Source organism: Leucoraja erinacea, chromosome 5 (assembly GCF_028641065.1).
Source record: "Leucoraja erinacea ecotype New England chromosome 5, Leri_hhj_1, whole genome shotgun sequence".
Classification (NCBI taxonomy): domain Eukaryota; kingdom Metazoa; phylum Chordata; class Chondrichthyes; order Rajiformes; family Rajidae; genus Leucoraja; species Leucoraja erinaceus.
Window position 1 is genome coordinate 58,377,810 of NC_073381.1, and position 21,467 is coordinate 58,399,276.

At 41.4% G+C, this 21,467-nt stretch overlaps 1 protein-coding gene across 2 annotated transcripts in view; it reads left to right on the forward strand.

The window, feature by feature from the left end:
- Positions 1 to 21,467, forward strand: part of tbc1d32 (TBC1 domain family, member 32) — a 145,194-nt gene that overhangs the window by 14,658 nt on the left and 109,069 nt on the right. For both annotated transcript variants that reach the window (XM_055635731.1, XM_055635730.1), the window contains 3 exons: positions 12,412 to 12,483; positions 13,014 to 13,139; positions 15,664 to 15,742. In XM_055635731.1, coding sequence (XP_055491706.1) covers positions 12,412 to 12,483; positions 13,014 to 13,139; positions 15,664 to 15,742 — 277 coding nt within the window. The remainder of the gene's footprint in view (positions 1 to 12,411; positions 12,484 to 13,013; positions 13,140 to 15,663; positions 15,743 to 21,467) is intronic.

Here is a 21,467-nt window from a genome sequence, read left to right on the forward strand (position 1 = left end):
GAGGCAGAGAATTCCACAGACTCGCAACTCTCTGTGTGAAAAAGCTTTTCCTCATCTCCGTTCTAAATGGCTTACCCCTTATTCTTAAACTGTGGCACCTGGTTCTAGGCTCCCCCAACATCGGGAACATGATTCCTGCCTCTAGCGTGTCCAAACCATTAATCTTATATGTTTCAATAAGATTCCCCTCTCATCCTTCTAAATTCCAGAGTATACAAGCCCAGCCGCTCCATTCTATAATAATAATAATAATAATAATACATTTTATTTGTGGGCACCTTTCAAAGTCTCAAGGACACCTTACAGAAAATTAACAAGAGAGAAAAAACATAGAGTCGGAGTAAAATAAATAATAAGGACATCACCAATACACAAATTAAAGACAGAATTCGCTCCAAAGACAAAAAATCAAAAACATAATGTGAAGAGAGAGCAGCGGCAGCTAAAGCGCGCTAGCGTCCACTCTCCCTTCCGACAGCCATCTTGGACACAAACTAACATATTCACATTACACAGTAAAAATCATCCCCCCACAATGGATACCACTGTGGGGGAAGGCACAATGTCCAGTCCCCATCCCCATCCCCATTCTATCAACATATGATAGTCTCGCCATCCCGGGAATTAACCTTGTGAACCTACGCTGCACTCCCTCAATAGCAAGAATGTCCTTCCTCAAATTTGGAAACCAAAACTGCACACAATTCTCCAGGTGTGGTCTCACTTGGGCCCTGTACAACTGCAGAGGACCTCTTTGCTCCTATACTCAACTCCTCTTGTTATGAAGGCCAACATGCCATTCGCTTTCTTCACTGCCTGCTGTACCTGCATGCTTACTTTCAGTGACTGATGAACAAGGACCCCCAGATCCCATTGTACTTCCTCTTTTCCCAACTTGACACCATTTAAATAATAATCTGCCTTCCTGTTTTTGCCACCAAAGTACCTCACATTTATCCACATTAAACTGCACCTGCCATGCATCTGCCCACTCACCCAACCTATCCGTCACCCTGCATTTTCAAAGCATCCTCTTTACAGTTCACACTGCCACCCAGCTTTGTGTTATCTGTACATTTGCTAATGTTACTTTGAATCGCTTCATCTAGATCATTGATGTATATTGTAATTAGCTGCGGTCCCAGCACCGAGCCTTGCGGTACCCCACTCGTCACTGCTTGCCATTCTGAAAGGGATCCGTTAATCCCTACTCTTTGTTTCCTGTCTGCCAACCAATTTTCTATCCATGTCAGTACCCTACCCCCAATACTATGTGCTCTAATTTTGTCCACTAATCTCCTATGTAGGACCTTATCAAATGCTTTCTGAAAGTCCAGGTACGCTACATCCACTGGCTCTCCCTTGTCTATTCTCCTAGTTACAGCCTCAAACAATTGTTCATTTTTTGTAATAGATGTTGCTGCTTTATTCAATGTTGAAACTGAGTGCAAGATGTAGACGTGATATTGTCCATAAGGGATTGTTTAACAACATTTGGTGTCTATGGATAGCAGTCCTAAGTTTCTCTGAAAACCAACATATCAGTAGAATTGGTTTGCTTTCTATTGTTGCTGCTGATGCTTGTGACAAAAGTAGTTAAGATTAAGTAAATCTGGGAGTCTCAAGAAAATGGTCCAACTATACTCAGAGGATTCAGAATGAGAACCAGCCATACATCTCATGATTTTATGGCTTAATTAGGCTTTATACACACCTTATTACTGTAATTGATGTAAAAATGGTGTCATGTTCCACAAGATTGCAGTAAATTCTAATGATACATAAACTGGAGGATCAAAGTTGTAGCTGGCAAAAGTTAAATGGTATTATATATTACAGTGATGCTAAATTTCACTGGTAATCTAATTGAAGACAATTTCATTAACTTTCTCACAAAATGACGGCTTTTCTGGATGACACTTCACTGGCAAACATCCATTGTTCAGGAGTCGTCGTTGTAATTAAGAAAAAAATATTGCAAGTATATAAATATTGAGCCTAACGTCTGTGGTCGGAAAGTTATTAGAGACTATACTATGGGATAAGATATACATGCATTTAGATGGACAGGGGCTGATTAGAGATAGTCAACATGGTTTTGCACCTGGGATGTCGTGTCTCACAAATCTGAGACACAAATCTTCAGATGTGAACATGTGACCAAAACGGTTGACGAGGGCAGAGCTGTAGAGGTTAGATCCCGTGGGATCCAAGGAGAGATAGCTGAATGGATAGAAATTGGCATAATGGAAGGAAGCAGAGTGTGATGGTGGAAGGTTGTTTTTCGGCCTGGAAGCCTGTGACTAATGGTGTGCCTCAAGGTTCTGTGCTGGGCCCATTGCTGTTTGTCATCTATATCAATGATTTGGATGAGAACGTACGTACATGATTTGCAACTTTGCAGATGACACAAAGGTGGGTGGTATTGTAGATAGAGAAGATGGTTGTTCAAAATTGCAGTAGGACTTTGATCGGTTGGTCGGGTGGGCTGAGGAATGGTTGATGGAATTTAATACAGAGAAACATGAGGTGTTGCATATTGGGAAGTCTAACATGGGCAGGACCTACACAGTGAATGGTGGGGTTCTGGGAAGTGTTGTAGAACAGAGGGAACTAGAAGTGTAGGTACATAGTTCCTTGAAGAGGAGTCAAAGGTAGATAGGGTGGTCAACAAGGCTTTCGGCACATTAGCCTTCGGTCAGAATATTTAGTACAGAGGTTGGGAGGTCATGCTCAGTTACACAAGACACTGTAGAGCCTATATTTGGAGTATTGTATTTAATTTAGGTCACCCTGTTATAGTTTAGTTAGTTAGTTAGTTTATTTATTTGTTCCGAACAAGTAAAGACATAAATAGGAATAAATAACAACAACAAAATCGAAATAGTCAAACAATTGGACATTCCAGGCAATATTTGCAAAGCAATGAAAAGCATAAAGCAAAATTTAAATGTCCAACACTTTTTCTTTACAAGCTCGAAAAGGAGTGAGAAGAAGAATAACTTATTTAATCTCACCCCTTCTCCCTAAACCTTTCTTCCCTGTTTAATAATTAATTAATTAATAATAATAATACCCCAGACAATTTTTAGAGATGCATACAGGCATATATATATACATACAACTGATATACCCATACAAGTAATGTGTATGAAGTAACCAAAAAACATAAATAAATAATAAATAAAATAATAAATAAACATTAACCACTGTTTGTCAACCAACCCCTTCATCCCTGTACCTTGTGAAAAAAAGTTTTTTGTATGTCATTTTGAACTGGTTCATATTTGGACATTGCTTTAACTCCATATTCAAACTGTTCCACAATCCTACTCCACAGACCGAAATACAAAAAGTTTTTTTGGTCGTGCGGACTCTTTGTACCTTAAAATTAAATATTCTTTTTAAATTATAACCCCCCACTCGCTCATTGAATAATTTTTGTATATTTCCAAGTAAGTTTTTATTTTTGGCTCTAAACATTATCTGTGCTGTTTTAAATGCAACCAAATCTTCTAATTTTAATAATTCTGACTGCAAGAATAATGGATTAGTGTGACCCAAATACCTGACATTGTGAATAATACGTATTGCTCTTTTTTGCTGAATAGTTAATGAATGTAGCAAACTTTTATAGTTATTGCCCCAGACTTCTGCACAGTAATTTAAATAGGGTAAGATTAGTGAACAGTAGAGAATGCGGTGTGATTTGTGATCCAGAACCTGCTTAACTTTGTGTAATACAGAAATGCTTTTTGACAGTTTGGATTGTACATGTTTAATGTGTGATTTCCAGCTGATTCTATCATCCATTATAACTCCAAGAAATTTATTTTCATGAACTTGTTCAATTTCAACCCCATTTATCTTTATATTTGCTTGTGTAATTGTTCTGCAATTACCAAATAACATTATTTTGGTTTTGCTCAAGTTTAATGATATTTTGTCCCTGTCAAACCATGTTTTCAGTTTGCCCATTTATTTTGTTATTTTGTCCAGTAGTTGTTTTAAATTCTCCCCAGAACAAAAAATATTTGTGTTGTCTGCAAACAAGACCAGCCTCAAGGCTTTGGACACAATACAAATGTTGTTTATATACATGATGAATAGTTTTGGACCCAACACTGACCCCTGGGGGACACCACAAACAATGTCCAAACATGTAGAACTGTAGCTACCCAACTTCACAAACTGTTGCCTGTTACTTAAATAGCTTTTTATCCAATCCAGTACTAGACCTCTAATGCCATACCTTTCTAATTTTTTTAATAAAATATCATGAACAGAGAGTGGTGAATCTCTGGAACTCTCTGCCACAGAGGGTAGTTGAGGACAGTTCATTTGCTATATTTAAGAGGGAGTTAGATGTGGCCCTTGTGGCTAAGGGGATCAGGGGGTATGGAGAGAAGGCAGGTACGGGATACTGAGTTGGATGATCAGCCATGATCATATTGAATGGCGGTGCAGGCTCAAAGGGCCGAATGGCCTACTCCTGCACCTAATTTCTATGTTTCTATGTTTCTATGTTTCTATGATTGATCGTATCAAATGCTTTCTTTATATCAATAAATATCCCAGCTGCATATAGTTTATTGTCAATAGCGTTTGCGATATCTTCAATTGATTCTATTATTGCAAGTGATGTTGATCTTTTGATCTGAATCCATATTGAGTGATTAATTTATGCTTTTCTACAAATATGTCGAGTCTATTGTTGAACATTTTTTCTAGTATTTTGGAGAATTGAGGGAGTAAAGAAACAGGTCTATAGTTTGTGAAATGATGCTTGTTCCCAGTTTTGTATATTGGTATGACTTTTGCTATTTTCATTTTGATTGGAAAAGTACTGGTTTGGAAAGATAAATTACAGATGAATGTTAGAGGTTTGGAAATCCCCTCAATAACCATCTTAACTAACAACATGTCAATGTCGTTGAAATCAGTAGACATTTTGTTTTTATAAGTTTTAATAATGTCCAACAGTTCTTTTTCATCTACTGCCATAAGAAACATAGAGCAGGGATTTCTCTCCAATAAATTCTCAGGAGTTTCTCCAGATGTCCCTGGATCAGGGATTTGTTTAGCCAGGTCTGGTCCACAATTTACAAAAAAATTATTAAAGCTATTTGCTACATCCTCCATATTATAATTTTCATTGTCCTTATCAATAAAATACTTCGGGTAGTTTGTTTTCCCCGGGCCATTTCTGATAATACTATTAAGTATGCTCCATATTCTTTTTATGTTGTTTTTGTTATCATCTAAATTTTTCTTATAATAATCTTTCTTGCTTGTTCTTATAATATAAGTTAACTTATTTTTGTAATTTTTATATTTATTTTCTGTATCTTTAGTTCTCTGTCTTATGAAATTTCTGTATAGTGCATTTTTTTTGCAGGCATTTTGTAATCCCTTTGTAATCCATGGACATTTAGTATTTATTGATTTTCTGTTATGTTCTTTGATTGGACAGTTTTTTAATCATATAGTGACAAACATAGTAATAAATGATTCATAAGCACTGTCAATGTCTCTTTTTTGGTATATTATGTCCCAGTTTTGTGCCAATAAGTCCTTTTTTAGTGCATTGATAGCTTCCTCCGATCTCACTCGTCTATATTCTGTTAGTTTGTATGGTTTGTTGTTCCTGTGGATGTAATCATAAACTATGAAAACTGGCAAGTGGTCACTTATATCGTTGATTAATAATCCACTTACTGTTTTGTTTTCAATGTCATTGTTGAATATATTGTCAATGAGTGTAGCACAATGGGAAGTAATTCTACTGGGTCTGGTGATTTTGGGAAATAGACTCATACTGGACATTGTGTGGACAAAGTCTTCTGTAAGGTTGTGTTGGTTAGGATTTAGTAGGTCGATATTGAAATCTCCACATTGAAAAAACTGATTTGCTACTTGTTATTGAAAACATACTCTCCATCCAGCCCCTGAAGATTTTAATACTCGACCCCGGTGCCCTATATATGCAGCTAATGATGACATTTTTATTTCTACCGTTATATATTTCTATAGTTATGCATTCCTGCAGATTGTCAACCACAGTTGTCATACCATCTAATACCCTATAGTTCAGAGTTGTATCCACATATAGTGCTACCCCTCCTCCACCCTTATTTTTTCTGTTAATGTAATTAAGGTCGTATCCATCCAGCTCGTTATAGGAAAGATGTTGTCAAGTTTGAAAGGGTGCAGAGGAGAATTACGAGGATGTTGCCAGGACTTGAGGGCTCAAGCTAAAGGGAGGGGTTGAACAGGTAGGACTTTATTCCTTGGAGCACAGGAGGGTGAGGGGTGTGTTGGAAGGAACTGCAGATGCTAGTTTAAACCAAAGATAGACACAAAAAGCTGGAATGATTCAGCAGGACAGACTGTATCTCTGGAGAGAAGGAATGGGTGATGTTTTGGGTCGAGACGCTTCTTCAGACTGGTTAGGGGTAAGGGAAGTGACACACATGGATGATGATGTGGAGAGATAAAGGACAGTGAATAAAAGATGCGCCAAAAAGTAACGATGATAAAGCAAACAGGCCATTGTTAGCTGTATGTAGGGGAAAATGAGAAGCTAGTGCAATTTGGGTGGGAGAGGGAGAGAGAGAGATGGAATGCCAGGGTTACCTGAAGTGAGAGGAATCAATATTCATACCGCTGGGCTGTAAGCTGCCCAAGGAAAATATGAAATGCTGTTCCTCCAATTTGTGTTTAGCCTCACTCTGATAACGGAGGAGACCAAACACAGAAAGGTCTGTGCAGGAATGGGAAGGAGAAGTGTCCAGCAACTGGGAGATCAGGTAGGTTTAGGCGGGCTGAGTGAAGGTGTTCTGTGAAACGATCGCCCAGTCTATGTTTGGTCTCGCCGATGTATGAGTCCACATCTTGAACAACGGATACAGTGGATTGGAGATCTAGTACAGTATTACATTGAAATAGTTGCAGATGGTCCAAGTAAATTTGAGTGCACAATGAAAATTGGTGGTGAAGTTGATGAAGCCCATGAGTTCTGCATGGGTGCAGGAGGTAGCACCGATGCAGTCATCAATGTAACGGAGATAGAGTTCGGGGATAGGGCCAGTGTACGCTGGAACATTGTTCAAAGTTCAGGTAGGCATAGCTGGGGCCCATGCGGGTGCCCATAGCTATGCCTTGGACTTGGAGGAAGTGGAAGGAGTCAAAGGGTAAGTGGTTATTTTCCAAGTAATAATCACCTCTTACCTTTCTTCCTCTTTTCTGTCTCAAGTCTCTCCTAATTTTCTCTTCATCTATTTCCCTCCTGCCCTGATTTAATTCTCAACTTCTGTGTCCTATTTCTTTTAACTTAGTTCTTTACATTGTTGCTTGGGCTACTTGCTGCGCCTGGTTTTAACCCCCCTCCCCACCCCATCCTCTTTTAAAAATGACATGGGTGATTTTCTTCTGATAAGGAGGTCACTACATAATGTTTGAAAATACATCTATTAAGTACCATGGAAAGTTTTACTTAATGGACTTAGGAACCAAAGTTAAAATGGTGCCAAAGAGCAAATTTGAGTGTTGTGCTAGAATTTCAGGCATTGAAATGCTACCTGAAAAAAATAGCTTTACACGTATAAACATGTACACTTCCCTTTGTAATCTACCACCTCTACAGGTATTTGAGCTGGAAATTGAGGAGAGAGGATAAAAGTTTGGAATTGATTGGAAGTGTGGCCAAAGAGATGGTGGGGATGAGTTATTTGGCAAAATGTTCTGGGTGGGTTATTTGGTAAATGATTTGAGAAGTTTGGTATGGCTTATAATTGGACGGGATATCTCGGAATGGGTAATATAGCCATGGACGTACGTATACAGCACAGAAATAGGCCCTTTGGCGAGATACATCCCATGCAGACCAAAATACTCAACAAAGCTAGTCCCATTTGCCCTTGTTTAACCAATATCCTAAACTTTTCATATCAGTGTATTTGTTCAAATGTCTTATAAATGTTGTTATTGTACCTGCCTTAACTGCCTCACCTGGCAGCTCTTTCCATATACCCACCAGCCTCTGTATGGAAAGTTGGTAGGTTCCTATTAATTCTTTCCCTTCTCACCTTAAATGTATGCCCTCTAGTTCTTAATTTTCCCAACCCTGGGACAAATTATTTTATGCACCTCTATGAGATCAACCTTAGGCTCCAGTCCACTAAGGAATTGTCCTAGTTTGCCCAACCTCTCGCTATAACTCAACCCTCGAGTCCTGGCAACATCCTCACAAATCTTCTCTACACCCTTTCCAGGTTAATAGCATCTTTCCTGCAGGCTGGTGAGCCAGTGAATAGAAATAATTGAGCAGGCGGCAAAATGTTGATTATAATCGAACAGCACTTGCTGCAGAAGATCTTCAAAAAGCTCATTGCAGTAATTTTAAACTAATCATGTATTCTCCTCATAGCTTTGTCAAATGTGGCAGAGCAGAAAGCACTAGAAGATTAAAACTCAATTATCACATTTGTAAATGTGAATAATATTGACACATCTTGAAAATTTGTAACATTGAAATACTGCAGTTGCTGGAAATACTGAAGTAACATCATGCAATGTCAGAAATATTAAACAGATTGGGTAGCATCCACAGAAAGCAGAACAGAATATTTCAGAATTGGAACTTGGAAAAGAATGAAGTAAAATAGGATGGTAAAGTTATTTCTGAAGGTGGGATAAATGGGAGAAAACAAATCAAATCTGAAATGTCAGAAGAGAGAAAAAGCATGAGACACCAGAAATTCAAGAATGTCAGGGGGCAGAAATTAGCAGAGTTGTTATTACTAAAGAGAAGTTGCTTTAGAAGCTGAAATATCTGAACCTGGGTAAGTCAATTGGATTGCACCGCAGGGTTCTGAAAATGGTAGGGTTGTGATTATGGAGGCATTGTGATTGTGTCCTGGGGAGCTGCGAACGTGGCGGGAGTGCCCCGAGGAGCCGGATGGCGAGGCCTGTCTGGGCCGAAGGAGCCTCGGCAGTGGCAGCAGTGGGAGCCCCGGCGGCAACAAAGAAACATAGAAAAAAGGTGCAGGAGTAGGCTATTCGGCCCTTTGAGCCTGCACCGCCATTCAATATGATCATGGCTGATCATCCAACTCGGTATCCTGTACCTACCTTCTCTCCATACCACCGATCCCTTTAGCAACAAGGGCCACATCTAACTCCCTCTTAAATATAGCCAATGAACTGTCCTCAACTACCTTCTGTGGCAGAGAATTCCAGAGATTCACCACTCTCTGTGTGAAAAATGGTTTTCTCATCTCGGTCCTAAAATACTTCCCCCTTATTCTTAAACTGTGACCCCTTGGTCTGGACTTCCCCAACATCGGGAACAATCTTCCTGCATCTAGCCTGTACAACCACTAAAGAATTTTGTAAGTATCTATAAGATCCCCCCTCAATCTTCTAAATTCTAGCGAGTACGAGCCGAGTCTATCCAGTCTTTCTTCATATGAAAGTCCTGCCATCCTAGGAATCAGTCTGGTGAACCTTCTCTGTACTCCCTCGATGGCAAGCATGTCTTTCCTCAGATTAGGAGACCAAAACTGTACACAATACTCCAATACTCACCAAGGCCCAGTACAACTGCAGTAGAACCTCCCTGCTCCTATACTCAAATCCTTTTGCTATGAATGCTAACATACCATTCGCTTTCTTCACTGCCTGCTGCACCTGCATGCATACTTTCAATGACTGGTGTACCATGACACCCAGGTCTCGTTGCATCTCCCCTTTTCCTAATCGGCCACCATTCAGATAATAGTCTACTTTCCTGTTCTTGCCACCAAAGTGGATAACCTCCCATGTATCCACATTATACTGCATCTGCCATGCATTTGCCCACTCACCCAACCTATCTAAGTCGCCTTGCAGCCTCCTAGCATCCTCCTCACAGCTAACACTGCCCCCCAGCTTCGTGTCATCTGCAAACTTGGAGATGTTGCATTCAATTCCCTCGTCCAAATCATTAATATATATATTGTAAATAGCTGGGGTCCCAGCACTGAGCCTTGCGGTACGCCACTAGTCACTGCCTGCCAACGTGGGCCTCGGCGGCACGGGGGCCTCGAGATCGATAAACGTGAGGGGGGGAGGGGAAGACAATGGGGACCTGGTGTGGGGGACCACCATTAGGGACAGTGGGAGAACAAAGGGGGGCCCGGTGTGGAGGGGTGGGGGGCGTTAGTTTAGAATCCTCTGCTCCGGGGACCACTGGGTGGCACCCGTAATGTCCGCCTCACCAGCAGTCTGTCCTGTCCCTTCTCTGTTTTTATTATTTTAAGTAAGTACTAGACTCGGCATCACACGGGAGGGCTGGTCCCCCAACGCAATGTTCCACCTCTCCACCAATTCCAATATTGGTGGCCGGGGGGGCGGGGTGGCTTTCTGGAGCGCTAGCATGGGTGTTGTGGGCTGAAGGGACTGGTTTCCAGAGGGCTAAAAGGCGGTGGGCGGCGCGACTCTGGTCAGCAGCGGCCTCTGCAGTCTGTCCGCGTTTTATTATTTTCTGTCTGTGTTTTAATGTAGTTTTTGTTATTTTTTGTTGGGGTGTGTGTGTGTGGGGGGGTGGGGGTGGGGGAAACTTTTTAAATCTCTCCCTGCACTGGAGACCCGACCTTTTCTCGTCGGGTTTCCGTTGTCGTTGGGGCCGCAACGAGGAGCGGCCTCCAACAGGAAGAAGCCGGGGACTCAGGTGCTACGACTCACCGTCGCCGTTGCGGGGCTGGCCGAGTCCGGAGCGGGTGGAGCGGTGGAGGAGCGCTGCTGTTGCTGTTGCTGTTGCTGCTGCTGCTGCTGCTGCTGCTACCGGAGAGTCGGAGGCTCCAACGGCAGGTCTGTGGACGGCGGCACCAGGGAGCCCGCGGCTCCCTGGAGGGAGACCGCTTTTCAGGGCTCTCGCAACGGCGACTCCCCCCGCCCGAGTTGCGAGGTTGAAGAGCTCCTGGAGCGGGGCCTTACAGCACCGCCCCGCGCGGCTTGGAATGGCCGCAGGACTCTGCGAGCGCACGCCGGGGGCTCTAACAGCAAGACCCGGTGTGCGACCTTGCACCACCCGGCGTGGCTTTAATGGCCGCGGGACAATCGTCATCGCCTGCCGGGGGCTTTGACTTTGACTCTGACATCGGGGGGGGGGGGGGGGGGGGGGGGGGGGGGGTGGAGGAGATAAGTTTATTTGGCCTTCCATCACAGCTATGTGATGGATGTTTATGTAAAATGTAAATTGTGTTGTGTCTTGGGTCTATGTGTTTGTAATGTAATGTATGGCTGCAGAAACGGCATTTCGTTTGGACCTCAAGGGGTCCAAATGACAATTAAATGTATCTTGTATCTCTAGTATGGACATTGTGGGCTGAATGGATTCTTGGGCTGGCAGCTCAGTCTCTCAAGCCTGTTGTGCTGGCAGCTCACTCACTCACTCACGGCTGGTGGGCTGGCAGTTGACTCATGGCTATTCCTTGAAACTCCATTTTAAGCAGGGTGCAAGGCCACCAAATTCAAGTGCAGTTTCATACCATTTCAAGCAGGGGGCAAGGCCACTAAAGACAGCGAATCGTGACCTCTTCCTCCCCCATCTTGCAGAGACTGAGCCACGCCCACACTTCCAGGTTTTATAGTCCCTCCCCCTCCCACCAGAAGGGGCGTGGCCTTCATGACGTGATTGACAGGAGAGAAAATCTGGATCAGGCTGGGTCGGACCGTTTCCGGTCCCTCCCTCCAAAAATTGTGTGGAGAGGTGGAACATTGCGTTGGAGATCTCCGCCGGCCATCCAGTGCCTCCCGCAGCTGCAGTAAAGATGCGATGGCACAGGAAGGGGCGGACCGTCCCTGCAGAGTGCCAGTAGAAGTGACCAATACGCGCGGCGCTGAATGGCAGGAGAGGCAATTGATCTGCACATGCGCGGTTTTTAAGATTTTTAAATCTTGATAACTTACCAGCTTCCACCGATCGGACAGAAACGGTGCAATCGCAGCACAGGAGAACGGTGAGTAAGCTGGCAAAAAATCATAACGCTATCGCATACTGTTTTTGCGCAAATAGAATGACTGTCAAACCGGAAGATACAAGATCATAGTTTTAGTTATGTATAGATAGATTATTGATATCTCTTTGTAGATTTAAGAAATTTTAGTTCAGAACTCACTGAATAATTTGTTGATGATTTATAGAATGATTGGAGTAATACTTGGCCATAAGAATGGAATAATGCAACAATTTGATAAATAAAAGTTGTTGTACATCCAGCTTTAAATGTCACATTTAACCCTAATGATAATTGTGTTGCTTCATTATATTGGCTATTTATTATCCAGTTGAAAAGGACTTGTCAACTATAATCCCTCATATATCATTGCCATTAAGTGTGTCAAATATAATTCATTGTTTTACTGCAGAGCTACACATTTATGAATCAGGAACAATTGCAGATTTTAATAGAAAGAATGGATCCTGGCCAGCCAATGGAGGTGAGTGCATCATTATTGGATATCCACTATTATAGAGGATATCAATATTTCCTAAATACTGTTGTGTCACACTGACAGTGGAAGAGTAGTCTAAACAAATTATGCGTTCAAAGGTAGACATAAAATGCTGGAGTAACTCAGCGGGACAGGCAGCATCTCTGGAGAAAAGGAATAGGTGATGTTTCGGGTCGAGACATTTCTTCAGACTGATGTCAGAGGAGTGGGCGGTACAGAGATAAAATGTAGTTGTAGATAGTAAGACTGGTAGGAGAACTGGGAAAGGGGAGGGGATGGCGAGAGGGAAAGTCAGGGCTACTTGAAGTTGAAATTACATGTTCACTTGGCCTCAGCATGTATAGTACAATGGACAAGGCACCTGTCTTTATTAAGATCGTGCTCTTTTAAGTGTAAATTAACCATTCTATACAGATGGTGGCATAAATGCTGATATTTTGATAAATGCTGATAAATCCAGTTAATTTGATTCACTTTGATGAAATAAATTGATTCAACCGAGTTTTCTTTTCAAGGTTCGCCAGGATGCCTTGCACACTCTATGCTGTGCTCCTCCATCTGATGTATTGAACTGTGAATACTGGGGAACTCTTTGCAAATACATTGCTGCAGCTCTTTCAGATCCAGACTCTACATTGAGTGTAATAAGCTAAAATATACTTACACTTTACTATACGCTGAAAGTGCTATTAAATCGGGAATTGTAAGATTTTCATACGTCAACACTTTGCATTTTTTGATTAATTACTGTAATTTGTGGCATATTTTATAGTATCTATTAGGCTCGTTCTCTTGCTGAAGCAGCTTAAGTGTTACAAACGTACTTTTAAAAATATAAAAAATGTGAAAGGTAACGTATGTCTCCACCCCATAATAGCAATAAGTTTTCAGAAGTGACAGTGAACTATACCACAACATAATTAAGAAAATATACACAGAGAAAACTGGAAACACTCAGCAGTTCTGGAAACGGACAAGGAGCTAATATTTAATGTCGAAGACCTTTCTTTAGAACTATGAAATTGAGAATGAAAATTAGTTTTGAGTTGCATTAAGAGCAGGTACAGTTGGATGGAACAAAGGGAATATTTCTGATTATGATGAAGCCAATGTTCTCTGGGTGAATTAACATTTACACATTGGTCTGGTTAACAGGTTAATGAGAGCAGTTAGAGAAAGCAAATGAAGGGATGTGTTAAAGCTTTGAAAAACAGGTTGGAACCGTTTGTGAAACCTGAAGTCAAACACACTAGAAATGTAGACATAAGAAACTGAAGATAATAATAATAATAATAATAATAAATTTTATTTATGGGCGCCTTTCAAGAGTCTCAAGGCACCGTACAAAAATTTAGCAAGTAGAGGAAAAACATGTAAGCAGAATGAAATAAATAGTAGAGACATGACTAGTACACAAATTAAAGACAGAATTCAATTCAAAACACAATATGAGGCAATTCAAGCACAGATGAAAAGGGAGGGGGACGTGGGGCTAAGGATAGGCAGAGGTGAAGAGATGGGTCTTGAGGCGGGACTGGAAGATGGTGAGGGACACGGAATTGCGGATCAGTTGGGGGAGGGAGTTCCAGAGCCTGGGAGCTGCCCTGGAGAAGGCTCTGTCCCAAAAACTGTGGAGGTTGGACTTGTGGATGGAGCGGAGACCGGCTGATGTGGATCTGAGGGACCGTGAGGGTTGGTAGGGGGAGAGGAGATCAGTGAGATATGGGAGGGCCAGATGGTGGAGGGCTTTGTAGGTGAGGACCAGGATTTTGTAGGTGATCCGGTGGGAGTTGGGAAGCCAGTGAAGTTGTTTGAGGACTGGAGTGATGTGATGCCAGGATTTGGTGTGGGTGATGAGTCGGGCGGCTGCGTTCTGGACCAGTTGGAGTCGGTTGATGTAGGTGGAGCTGATGCCAAGGAGAAGTGAGTTGCAGTAATCTTGTGCAAAAAAGTGCCTGGATGATCTCAGTGAGTCAGGCAGCATCAGTAGAGGGAATGAAAAAATTACATTTCATGTCACGATTTTTCTTCAAAAACACTAAATATTTCCATAGTAAGTGAAAACTTTAATATTAGAAATTGGCATCTTCAGTAATCACAATTTCCTATCACATATATTGGTTGGATAGAGTTTTTTTTAAACAATGTACATAAAACATATTTGCACAATGCCCACAAAACAAACTTTGCACAGAAAAATCAATTGGCTTTACTGTAGTGTTTACCGTCTTTAATGCATGTTTGTGCAGTGTTGTTACTCTGACATCCATCTTACCAAAATCTTGTTGAAGCATTGTAATGGCCTAATGTGTTTTTGTCAAAATGTTCAACCATATTCAATCTGAAGCACACCTGAAACAAACTTCTAGTAATGTTCTAGTCAAACTGAGCATTATTTAGCATTAGATACATCACTTTGCAGTTATCAGCATAACTCTCTCTCTTGAATAAACAGACACAATCAGTGATCCCAGTTATCATAGTAGCAAGATATTTCATCAGGTTGCTGCTCAAAATTAGGTGGCTAGAGGTGCCAGAGGAAATCTGCAAAAGAAAACTGATTTTACATTAATCAGATCAGGAAACAAAAACAAGAGAAATATGTAGCACTGATGGCAAGAGTTATCTGTAAGGATTTGAGAGACTTCATTTGAATCACTATCAAATGCCCTCAGAAGTGTGTTTGTAAAATTTGAATTTCACAAACATTGCAGCTTGCACTCTTTGGCATAAGTGTTTCTTTTGACTGTGGCAAAGTTGCAGTGAATGGCGAGGTGTCATGGGGCATAGTTCAACAGAGGCAGCCGAAGAGCATCCTCTGGCAAGACTTCTGAGTGAGGATGACCCTGACTTTGACATTGTGTAAAGTGGTATTGCATAAGTACTATCGCAGAGCACTGTTTTGGAAATGATGCTGATGAATTTAATTTTATTTGTTTCAAAACTTTCTGGAAAAAGTGCAGTGAAAGCGACTATTGCTAGAAAAATGATGCAGCTTTCTTGGCCCACATCTTTAACTTGCGAATGTTGTCATGTTATCATTGTCTAGTGGTCAAAAGTAAATTTGAAGTATTCATTTTTTGTAAGGAATAATTTATTAAAGTATTACATGTAAAGAAAAGATGTGGAATACATTAAAAAAAAATAATGTCTCATTTTCTTTAGGATAAAGGCCTTCGGTTCTATGCAAAAACATTCTCATCATCAACATTTAGCATTTCAAGGGAAATCTACACATGCCTGGGTATGGATTAAACATTTATTGCAATTTTTTTGAGATAATTGATCCCATGTAGAAATATGTGACCCATCTGAGATTATTAATGTATTGTATATTTCTTGGAAATACTTCTTGCAATCATCTGGAAGCCAATTTAATGTTAACGAGCTAATGCACCAGCATCACAAAACTATTGTATCATTTGGTGCTCAACTGAATTGGAATTGAACAGATTAAATAATTTAGTATGTTTTTATTGTTCCAATTTGATTGTCTACATATGTTGGTCAACTTTAGGATGTTCAGTGTAATTTATTCTTTCATTCTAATTGCAGATACACGTTAACTGATTAGTTGAAGCAATTGCACATTCCCATAATTTGCTTTTCACATTTTCTGTAAGTTAAAAAACATACATTGTTAAGGGATGCATTAGTGATGTGATGCTGGGTGCCATGATTGTACATATCGAAATTGACCTTGGGCTAGAAATAGAATTGCATTGCAGAACCTCTGGGCACAATGTGACTATTTCATTGGAAAACTAATGCACCATGTAAGAACAAGAGGAGGAAATTATTAAATTGTTTGTCTAACAGTCAGTACTAGACAAATACATTTCCCAATGATTATTGGGAAGTCCAATATTTTAGGAACCAATGTAAAGCATTCCATAGACCTCGACTCTATGCTTTTGCATCTTTCTATGAATTATCACAACCTGAACCGGAGAACGTTTGGAAATTATTGCAATAATTACCCCTAGAATGATCACCATTGACCTATTTATGACATTACTTAGCTCAATTTGGTTTCCTCCGTAACATTGCTTGCCCCCGTATCTGTGCTTTAACTCACTTGAAACCCTGATCCAATTTTTTATTATCGCCATATTTAACAATTTGCTTATCCTCCTCTGGTTACTCTCCAAGTCATGTGGTTAACAAAAGCTTTATATATTGCATTCAATCCTGTTCACTTTACTTTCATTGGTTCCTAGTTAAGTCACAATACTTAGAAAAATAAGTTGAATCATTTTCAGATATTTATGGCCTTTTTCTTTTTGAGTTTTTATCTACAATAATGTAGAAGGAGGGCTTTTGGCCCACCTGGATCAAGTCAGCAGAAGATTCGTAGTAGTCCCTTATACCCTTGCATTATTTTCTTCTATCCCTGTAACTTATTCTGTATCGCATGTCCATTAACTCCCCTTTTAATAATGTTTTACAAATTTTCCTTCCCTAAAGTGTAATTTTCAGTAAAGCATATAAAGTACTGGAGTAATACAGCAGGACGAATTGACCAATGAGTTACGGAGGGAACAGTCTCTGCGGAAAGCAGAAAGGGGAGGAGATGGGAAGATGGGGCCAGTGGTGAGATCCCTTTGGAGGTGGCGAAAATGTCGGAGGATTATATATTGCGTGCAACGGCTGGTAGGGTGGAAGGTGAGGACAAGGAGACTCTGTCCTTGTTACGAGTAGGGGAAAGGGGAGTAAGTGCTGAGCTACGGGATATAGAGTAGACCCTGGTGCGAGCCTCATCTATAATAGAAGAGGGGAACCCCCGTTCCCTAAAGAATGAGGGCATCTCCGATGCCCTGATCTGGAACACCTCATCCTGGGTGCAGATGCGGCGTAGACGGAGGAATTGGGAGTAGGGGATGGAGTCCTTACAGGAAGCAGGGTGGGAAGAAGTGTAGTCCAGATAGCCATGGGCGTCAGTAGGTTTGTAGTAGATATCGGTCAGTAATCTGTTACCTGCGATGGAGATGGTGAGGTCCAGAAACGGTAGGGAGATGTCGGAAACCGTCCAGGTGAATTTGAGTGCCAGATGGAAGTTAGTGGTGAAATAGATGAAGTCAGTGAGTTCTGCATGGATGCAGGAGGTAGCACCAATGCAGTCGTCAATGTAGCAGAGGTAGAGTTCGGGGATAGGACCACGATACGCCTTCAACAAGGATCGTTCGACGTACCCTACAAAGAGGCAAGCACAGCTGGGGTCCATGCGTGTGCCCATTTCTACGCCTTGGATTTGGAGGAAATTGGAGGAGTCAAAGAAAAAGTTGTTGAGGGTAAGGATCAGCTCTGCTAGGTGGAGGAGGGTATTAGTAGACGGGGATTGGTTGGTTAGATAGAAACATAGAAAATAGGTGCAGGAGGAGGCCATTCGGCCCTTGGAGCCAGCATCGCCATTCATTGTAATCATGGCTGATCATCTCCAATCAATAAACCATGCCTGCCTTCACCCCATATCCCTTGATTCCACTGGCCCCTACTGCTCTACCTAACACTCTCTTAAATCCATCCAGTGATTTGGCCTCCACTGCCCTCTATGGCAGGGAATTCCACAAATTCACAACTCTCTGGGTGAAAAAGTTTTTTCTCACCTCAGTCTTAAATGGCCTCCCCTTTATTATTCTACGACTGTGTCCCCTGGTTCTGGACTCGCCCAACATTGGGAACATTTTTCCTGCATCTAGCTTGTCCAGTCCTTATATAATTGTATGTTTCTGTAAGATTGCCCCTCATCCTTCTAAACTCCAGTGAATATAAGCCTAGTCTTTTCAATCTTTCCTCATATGACAGTCCTGCCATCCCAGGGATCAATCTCACGAACCTACGCTGCACTGCCCCAATCACAAGGATGTCCTTCCTCAAATTAGGAGACCAAAACTGTACACAATACTCCAGATGTGGTCTTACCAGACCGGTTCTATGGTCGAGGAAGAAAGGGAGGGCTTTAAGACCCTCCTGGTGGGGGATGGAGGTTTAGAGTGACTGGACATCCATAGTGAAGATGAAGGAGTGGAGGCCTGGAAAACGGAAGTCATGGAAGAGACAAAGAGCGTGTGAAGTGTCTTGGACATAGGTGGAGAGGGATTTGTCCCGAGGGGATAGGATGGAGTCGAGGTATGTGGAAATAAGTTCGGTGGGACATGAACAAGTAGAAACAATGGGTCTGCCAGGACAGTCAGGTTTGTGGATTTTTGGGTAAAGATAAAATCGTGGCGTGCGGGGCTGGGGAACGATGAGGTTGGAGGTTTGGGAGGGCAGGGAGCCGGAAGCGATGAAGCCAGTGATGGCGCTCGTCTGTGGGGTCATGGTCCAAGGATAAGTAGGAGGAGGTGTCTGAGAGTTGGCGCCTGGCCTCAGATCGGTAGAGGTCAGAGCGCCAGACTACCACGGCACCCCCCTTGTTGGCAGGTTTGATCACCCAGTCGGATTGTTGTATACATGAATGCCTACAAATTTTCCTTAGAAGCCCAGTGTTGTGAAAATCTTTGTACAATGAGTAATTAAAATATGTTCACAGTAAATTTTCCAGAATGTGTTATTCAAAATAATTCTGAAGAGTCTGCACTTCAATTACTTAATTAGTGAACTAAAGAAATGAATATATGAGATTCTGTCTACAATTTGTATAAACCAATTGAGTAAATGTATTGTGTTCAAAGTTGCGAAATATGTCCCTTTATACCTTCATAATGCTGTAAAAAATATATTTCTTACAAAATTATTGTGTCTCCAATAATTTGCTGAGATTTACCTCACAATGAATTTTATAAAAATATCTGGTTAATTAAAACCCCTTACAGTTGAACAGAGGGATCTGGGAATAACCGTGCATAGTTCCTTGAAGGTGGAATCGCATATAGATAGGGTGGTAAAGAAAGCTTTTGGTATGCTAGCCTTTATAAATCAGAGCATTGAATATAGAAGCTGGGATGTAATGTTAAAATTGTACAAGGCATTGGTGGGACCAAATCTGGAGTATGGTGTACAATTTTGGTCGCCCAATTATAGGTAGGATGTCAACAAAATAGAGAGAGTACAGAGGGGATTTACTAGAATGTTGCCTGGGTTTTCAACAACTAAGTTACAGAGATAGGTTGAATAAGTTAGGTCTTTATTCTCTGGAGCGCAGAAGGTTAAGGGGGGACTTGATAGAGGTCTTTAAAATGATGAGAGGGATAGACAGAGTTGATGTGGACAAGCTTTTCCCTTTGAGAATAGGGAAGATTCAAACAAGAGGACATGACTTCAGAATTAAGGGACAGAAGTTTAAAGGTAACATGAGGGGGAACTTCTTTACTCAGAGAGTGGTAGCGGTATGGAATGAGCTTCCAGTGGAAGTGGTGGTGGCATGTTCGTTGGTATCATTTAAAAATAAATTGGATAGGCATATGGATGAGAAGGGAATGGAGGGTTATGGTATGAGTGCAGGCAGGTGGGACTAAGGGAAAAAAAGTTGTTCAGCACGGACTTGTGGGGCCGAGATGGCCTGTTTCCGTGCTGTAATTGTTATATGGTTATATATGTTTATCTCACCACAGTACAATAGTATAGTTTTCTTAGTGTTTTATTCTGTTAGGACTCCAACTTAATCGTTTACAATCCTATTAATTACAATAAATAAATAGATAAGTTAGATCATTTGTACTCTGCTGATAGTTGGTGTTTACTGGAACCATTTATTTAATTTCATTTTGTTTTGCTTTTCATTTTTTCTATTTTATTGTTTAAAGATAACCATTGTCAGTTAAATAACGCTACAGTGATGTAACTTGGGTTAGAAACATAGAAATTAGGTGCAGGAGTAGGCCATTCGGCCCTTCGAGCCTGCACCGCCATTCAATATGATCATGGCTGATCATCCAACTCAGTATCCCGTACCTGCCTTCTCTCCATACCCCCTGATCCCCTTAGCCACAAGGGCCACATCTAACTTCCTCTTAAATATAGCCAATGAACTGGCCTCAACTACCCTCTGTGGCAGAGAGTTCCAGAGATTCACCACTCTCTGTGTGAAAAAAGGGTTGAACAGTTATGTCCTTAACTGTTTTGTTCTTTATTTAATCTTTGTTAGTTGCGCCCTATTTTTTGTATATCTTTATCAAAATAACCTCTTATTCCCTGTATCACTCCTGTGAGTATCATTTTGCACTTCCATCAGCAACCTAATAACAGAAAAAAACCCTCAAAATGCCAAGGTAAACAATTTGATTATTAGGCTTGTCAATCATCTCACCCAATAATTCCAACATTACAAGGAATGGAGGTGATGGCATGTTAAGCAATCAAATAGGTTTTGAAAACCTTTTAAGTGCTCAGGTGTGGATCCCACGGCATGTTTTTTTGAAATGCAAATGCAAAGCTTCTTTGGAGACATAAGGCACTGCAGATGCTGGTTTACGAAAACAAACGACACACATTGCTGGAGTTACTTGGTGGGCCAGGCATTTCAGGAGAACATGAATAGGTGATGTTTTGGATCAGGACCCTGCAGACTGTGGTGTGAGTGGAGAGAAAGCTGGATGAGAGTTGGGGGCAGCACATAACCTGGCAAGTGTGTACAGGTGACAGCGATCAGGGGAATAGGTTCTGATAGGCATATGGTGGGACAAAGAGCAGAGAAGAAAAGACAAGTAATATGAGATAAGGTAAGAAAAGGTGCGAATTATGAAGGCAGAAGAAGGAATGTAGGTGGAAGGGGAGAAATCATTGTGAATCCAGGTGGGACATGGACGAGAGAGGGAAGAAGGGCTGGAGAGAAAGGGGGAGGATTGTTAGTAGGTTAGCTATCTTAAATTGGAGGATTCAATGTTCATTCCGTTACATTGAATGAACAATGTAAGCTACCCAACCTGTTTAGTTTTTTTTAATCTTTTGGCATAACAGAACTAAAATGTACTTTTCATGCAGAGAATGCAGGCACTCTTTTGTCAGCAGTACTTGTCTATTCCCTCCAG